The sequence below is a fragment of the Octopus bimaculoides genome, chromosome 12, assembly GCF_046866305.1.
Source record: "Octopus bimaculoides isolate indiv1 chromosome 12, ASM4686630v1, whole genome shotgun sequence".
NCBI classification, from domain to species: Eukaryota; Metazoa; Mollusca; class Cephalopoda; order Octopoda; family Octopodidae; genus Octopus; species Octopus bimaculoides.
The window spans coordinates 8,393,039-8,399,344 of NC_142939.1; the positions used below are offsets into that span (position 1 = coordinate 8,393,039).

A 6,306-nucleotide genomic window follows, 5' to 3' on the forward strand; every position below is an offset into this window, starting at 1 on the left:
GTGTACAGTATTATAATTATAGAATACTATATATAAGATTATATCGTAGTGGAACTTGTTTACATCTAAATGCATTTTTTAATAATATTTATAAAAAAAAAAAAGAAATGATAAATGAAACATAAAGCACTTACAATGGCAGATTTGCCCAAATCAGTTGTTTTTAAAAGGGATTCCATCTCAGATGAATAGTTGCTGGTTTTTTTGTAATCAAGATGGAAATATAATTGAAAAGTTTGTTTTACTTGAATTCCGCGCCAAGTAAATCAGAGTGACCTCCCTTGAACATAAACTTTGGCGTAAGACTTCGCAGTTGTTTCATTTGTTGAAATTGACAAATCAAATCTTCCTCGTGGCGTTTGTTTTTACCAGCTTAAAAGACGAAGAACACAAACAAACATGATTTTTAATCACTTTACAGGAAAATAAACGGAAGTGTTATGGCGTCGTTTAATCGTCTTTCCCTTCTATGTCAGTGGCGGGAGAAGGGTAAGGTGAATGTGAAAAAGCGAATTTGTAGAAGTTAGAATAGCAACGAAATAGCATCGGCGTACTTTCTCGAGTGTATATTTATTTCTCATAACTTAAAAAAAATACATGTTTTTAATGACATGTTCACCAAATATCTATCAGATAGAGCAGATTACGATTATGAAATTCAATGGAGAAAAACATAGTTGGCCGCGCGCACATGTTTATCTACAAAATAAAACTTGAAAGTTTGAAAACAATTATATGATGTGTGTCAACGTGTGTGCGCCCACCATTAAAAAAAAACTTAAACTCTGATATAATCATAATTTACACCATAGGAAAAGCATTGGTAGAACATTTCATTAGAAAATATTGATTCTTATGAAAGGTATATAAAAAAAACCAAATTGGGTGGGCGTATACTTGTGTAAGTACGCCGAATTTTTACGCTGTCGCAGCATTCAAATCTTTGACAGGTGTCACCCTACTGTCTTAAATAAATAAGAAGGATACTTTTGGACAATATAATCCTGAGCATACAAATTGATGAAGTGAAGTGAAGGGATGGTCATGGCTGGCCTTGTAACATGTGACTAGTTTCGTTTCTCAAGCATGGCTCTTTAGTAAGAGTCCGCGACTGTAACCTCTGGTTAGCAAACATTCTGTAAATGGAGTCTGGTTGGCAGAAGCCGTGCAGGAGCCTGTCGTATATGTATAAACAGGTAAACTAAAGCTGTATTAATATATAAACACGTATATTACTCTTTGTATGCACCATACTTTCGGTAACGGTCGGTTGTCCCACACCCAGTGGAACAGAATTACGACTGGAAAGACAAAGGAGCGCACCAGTAGTGGTGGGCAGATACTTTGTACACATACACATTTATTTACTCGTCAAAGTTCATAGGTGACTCAGAGTGAGAGAGTTTCGTGCTTTGCCTTTTTCGAAAAGCATCAAAACTTTTAGTCAGTGCAAAGCGCGGAACTCTTGGACCTTTTGTCACTTGAATATTTTTAGTTAAACAGGGGCGAGGCAAAAGTAGTAACCGGGATAAAATGAGTAATTTTTTATTTCTATTTTCTTCCTACTTACTTGAAATCATTACACTGCAAGTATTGCATCACCATTTTGTACTGTTTCATTATCTTTAAGAATAAAAATTGGTCAACATAGTTGTTGTTGATGAAGTTGAGAAAGTTTGGAACATAGTCAGGGGAGAACTTTTTCCAAGAATATTTTCTTCGACTTTGACCCAATTGTAATTAAGCTTGATGATAAAATATCTGGATAATTTTGGCAGTATAACAATAAATATTCTTTCTTTTTTTTTCTGTTGGATTCCAAGTCAATTTTTCTAATTTGATGATTTTCCTTTTTCAAAAAATGATTGTCCAAATATGAATAAAATGAGTATTAACTAATTTCAATAATTTCTTCTTTTTAACTGCATGGTCTGTGAATATATCAGGAAGAGAGCCATTCCAGCAGATTGTGAAGAAGCGATAAAGAATATTTTATGCTGAGTTATTTGATTTTATCAAGTTTCATTAATTCCATATCATGTGCCAATTTTCTATGACCCTCTTTCATTTGACCTAGATATCATAAATTTTTGTTGCATTTCTGATCTTTATGATGTCTAAAGACTGATATTGATGTATGAGTTAGGTTTCAAATGTAATTCTGAATTTACCTTATCTTGTCTTACTGCAACATATGACAAATGAATCCATCTTTGCCTGATCTTCTCTTTAACTTTTCACAGGTCTCCTAAAAGGCATTCATTTGTCATATGTTGCTGCCATTTCACATTTAGGGCCATTCGTAGCATCCTTGTCTAGCATCCATCTAGCCTATTTGATAATTTCTTTGTCAGTGTCCATGTTTCACTGCCATATAATAGCACTGATTCAACAGCTTCATTTTGACTTGCTTGGGCAATTTGGAGTTCCAAACCTTCTTTAGTTTGTGAAAGACTTTGTAGAGGTACTATGATGCATGCATCTAACCATCCAGACAAGCAGACATAGAGAGACATATCATCATCATCATACTTGTATTTTGTCCACTTTCCAAGTCGGCATCACTTCTACAGTTAATCACATGTTCAGTTAGTTTTTATTCGGAGTGACTGCCCTCCTAAATGGGTCAGAGAACAAGTCTAGCTTCTTTTATTTTGGTATGGTTTCTATAGCTCGATGCCCTTCCTAAGGTCAACCATTTAACAAAGTGCACTGGATGCATTTTATCAAGACACCAACACTAGAGAGGTTCCCATATCTTCAGCAAGACGAGACTAAAGGGTCCTCATAATCTTTCATTGTTTCCAGTCATTCACTACAAAAGCAGGGTTCTTAAATGTACCCTACTTTTTCTTTTTATATGTCCATGTCCCTTCACTACTGGAGGTAGGTTAGGATATTTGTCATACTGTGGCTGAAGCAATTGTCCTCTTATCTTTTTCAATTGCCAAATGGTTACTGTGAAACATTCTCTACAAAAATGTGCTGGCCATGACTTCAAACTGCATCTGGTGTGTGTGTGTGTGTACATGTCTGCACATGCATGTAGACAGATAGACAGACAGATAGATGAACAGACAGACAGGTAGACAGACAGATAGACAGACAGACAGACAGACAGATAGATAAATAGACAGACAAGATACATACATACAGTCAGACAGACAGATAGATAGATAGATAGCTAGACAGATAGACAGGCAGACAGAGATAGACTGTTAGACAGATAGATAGATAGATAGATAGATAGACAAGATACATACATACATACAGTCAGACAGACAGATAGATAGATAGATAGCTAGACAGATAGACAGGCAGACAGAGATAGACTGTTAGACAGATAGATAGATAGATAGATAGATAAGATACATACATACATACAGTCAGACAGACAGATAGATAGCTATACAGATAGACAGGCAGACAGAGATAGACTGTTAGACAGATAGATAGATAGATAGATAGATAGACAAGATACATACATACATACAGTCAGACAGACAGATAGATAGATAGATAGCTATACAGATAGACAGGCAGACAGAGATAGACTGTTAGACAGATAGATAGATAGATAGACAAGATACATACATACATACAGTCAGACAGATAGATAGATAGATAGCTATACAGATAGACAGGCAGACAGAGATAGACTGTTAGACAGATAGATAGATAGATAGATAGATAGACAAGATACATACATACATACAGTCAGACAGACAGATAGATAGATAGATAGCTAGACAGATAGACAGGCAGACAGAGATAGACTGTTAGACAGATAGATACATTTCTTTTATTAGCCACACAGGGCTCAACGAAGATGGGACAAATACAATGTAGAGCTTTTCTTTTTGGGAGGGGGAAGGAAGGAAAAAAAAAAAAAAAAAAAAAAAAAAAAAATTGGTGGTGTCGATCAAAAGGGATCGTAGGAAGGGAAAAAGGGGCAGTTCGATCAAAAGGGATCGAAAAAAAAGAAAAGGAAAGGCCGATCAATAGGGATCGTGTATCACACAGTAATGTTCTCGTGTAAAAAGAGGGGAGGACAGTTTAGGTTTAGCCGTGGAAGGAAAAGCCCACGGAAAAGACCACGGTAACCTTGGTCAATATTCTCATTGAAGAAACTATAACAGTAAGTGACTCTCTTTTGCCTTTTTGTTTTATTTTTTTTTCTTGTTCATAGGGTTATGCTCAAGATGGCTCCGTCGTTCACACGTGCCATCCTTGCTACATTCACCCATCTTTTTTTGAAGCATTCACTAGACAAGACTTCCCTTTCTACTCTCAACTTCCTCTTCAGGTGATACTTGAAGAAGTTGATGAGAGATTGCCCAGAGAGGAAGGTCTTTGTCTCTAGACCTTTCAGACGCGTCCACCATACACATTCTTTCGCCATAGCCACAAGTACGATGAAAATAGCTCTTCCTTCCCGTTTAAAGGAAGGAGGCGCGACAATATTCACGATAGACTCGGCTGATAGACCGACTCGTCCCACACGCGATAGCAGTTGTTCGACGTAAGCCCACAGCTCGGAAATGGTGGGACACTGTACGAGTGCGTGCAGAACGGTTTCGTCGCTCTGCCGGCATCTCGGACAGGTCGGCCCCGTGTTTCTCGAGCCATGCCTGTAGAGCTTATCCCGAACGGGTAGTGCTTCTCGATAGCACTGCCAGGCCAGGGATCTCTGGAAGTTGTCCATAGGTCCCGGCCCGAAGGTCGTCTTAAACAGGCGGGTCAGGTATTCCTCGTCGACGCCCAGGTTCGCCCCGAGATCGTCGTCGTACCTTCCCTCCACTAATCCACTATAGAATGCGTTAGTTGTGATGCAGTCGCTCAAGGTTGACCCGGGTTGTTGGAGTTGCCGAAGAGCAGCGCGACACTCGCGGTGCCATTCGCCCTTCCTCGGCCTCTTCTTGATCCATGACTGCAGTTCGGTCATGGAGACGAGCTGCGGGAAAGCGCGCCGCACAAACGGTGACCACACCTGTTCACCGCTGTCTACGTAGAGCCGGAGATGTCGCAGTCTCAGCGCGTGTCTGCGCATCATCAACCACGGCATGCCCAGTCCTCCTTTTAACGGGTGTTGGCAGCAAACGGATCGCCTAACCATCGGAACGCTTCCTTTCCACAAGAAGCGGAAGAGGATGCGCTCCAGTTTGGTGATGGTAGGGTCGGGACAAGGAACGACGGTCAGGCGGTAGTAGATGACGGACGCGATGTACGTGTTCGCCACCTCCGCCCGACCTTTCAGGGAAAGCTTCCTCTCGGCCCATTGCCGGGCTAGAGTGGCCACCCTTCTCGTTATCTCGTCCCAGTTCTTCTCCGTTTGGAGGTCTGGACCAAACCAGACCCCGAGCATCTCAACCGGACCGTCAGTCCAACGTCCCACGACGGAGGCGCTACTTGACGGCATGGGGTTGCTTCTCCAGGTGCCGAGCCGCAAGCCCACTGACTTATCCCGGTTGATTTTCGCTCCCGTTACCGCTTCGTAGTCTCTCAGTGTCTCGCCGACAAGCTCGATGTGCTTTTGGCTAGACACTATGACGGTGACGTCGTCCGCGTATGCCGACACGCTCGTCCCGCATCCCAACTCTCGCGGGATGCCCCTCAGCGTCGCCAGCTTCCGCAGTAGTGGCTCGAGAGTCAACACGTACAGAAGCGACGAGAGGGGGCATCCCTGACGGACCGAACGTGCAATGTCGAAGGGTCTTGATAGATGCCCATTGACGCGAACTACCGAACGGATGCCTCTGTACAAGGCAGCCATCCAGCCGCGGAAAATGGGACCGAAGCCGGCTGCTATGAGGACAGCCTCCAAGTATTGATGGTCTACCCTATCGAAAGCTTTCGATTGATCTAAATTGATCAGGGCCCCACCCATGCCAGGTTCCTTAACTACCCTCTCTATGATGTAGCGCATCAGATGGAGGTTGTCATGGATGCTCCTGCCCGGCACCGCGCACGTTTGCGCCTTGCCGATCAGTTTCTCGATGACAAGCGCCAACCGCTTGGCTAACACCTTGGCCAAAATTTTCAAGTCTGCATTGAGCAGAGTGATGGGCCTAAAGTTATCTATGACGTCCCCCTTGTTTGGATCTTTCTTCAGCAGCGTTACGGCTCCTCGACTCACAAAACCGGGAATGCTCCCGTTTTGCTGCCAGTTGCAGTACACCGCTACCAAGACGTCTCCAAACAAGTCTGGCTTACAGTTGTAAAGCTCGTAGGGCAGACCATCCAAACCCGGAGATTTGTCCCTCGAGCATCCCGCCATCGCGTCCCTCACTTCCGCCGCCGTGATGG

The 6,306-nt window shown here is 42.4% G+C and overlaps 1 protein-coding gene across 3 annotated transcripts in view; it reads right to left on the reverse strand.

Annotated features, from left to right (window-relative positions):
• Positions 1-1,371, reverse strand: part of LOC106880175 (CST complex subunit CTC1) — a 40,917-nt gene extending 39,546 nt beyond the window's left edge. The window contains exons 1-2 of one of the 3 annotated variants that reach the window (XM_089360759.1): positions 1,237-1,371; positions 135-372 (exon numbers count right to left, since the gene is read on the reverse strand). In XM_089360759.1, coding sequence (XP_089216885.1) covers positions 135-179 — 45 coding nt within the window. In that variant the 5' untranslated portion in view covers positions 180-372; positions 1,237-1,371. Of the gene's footprint in view, positions 1-134 lie in introns of all 3 variants that reach the window. The other 2 variants (XM_089360757.1, XM_089360760.1) reach the window with 2 other exon arrangements.
• Between the last annotated feature and the right edge of the window lie 4,935 nt (positions 1,372-6,306).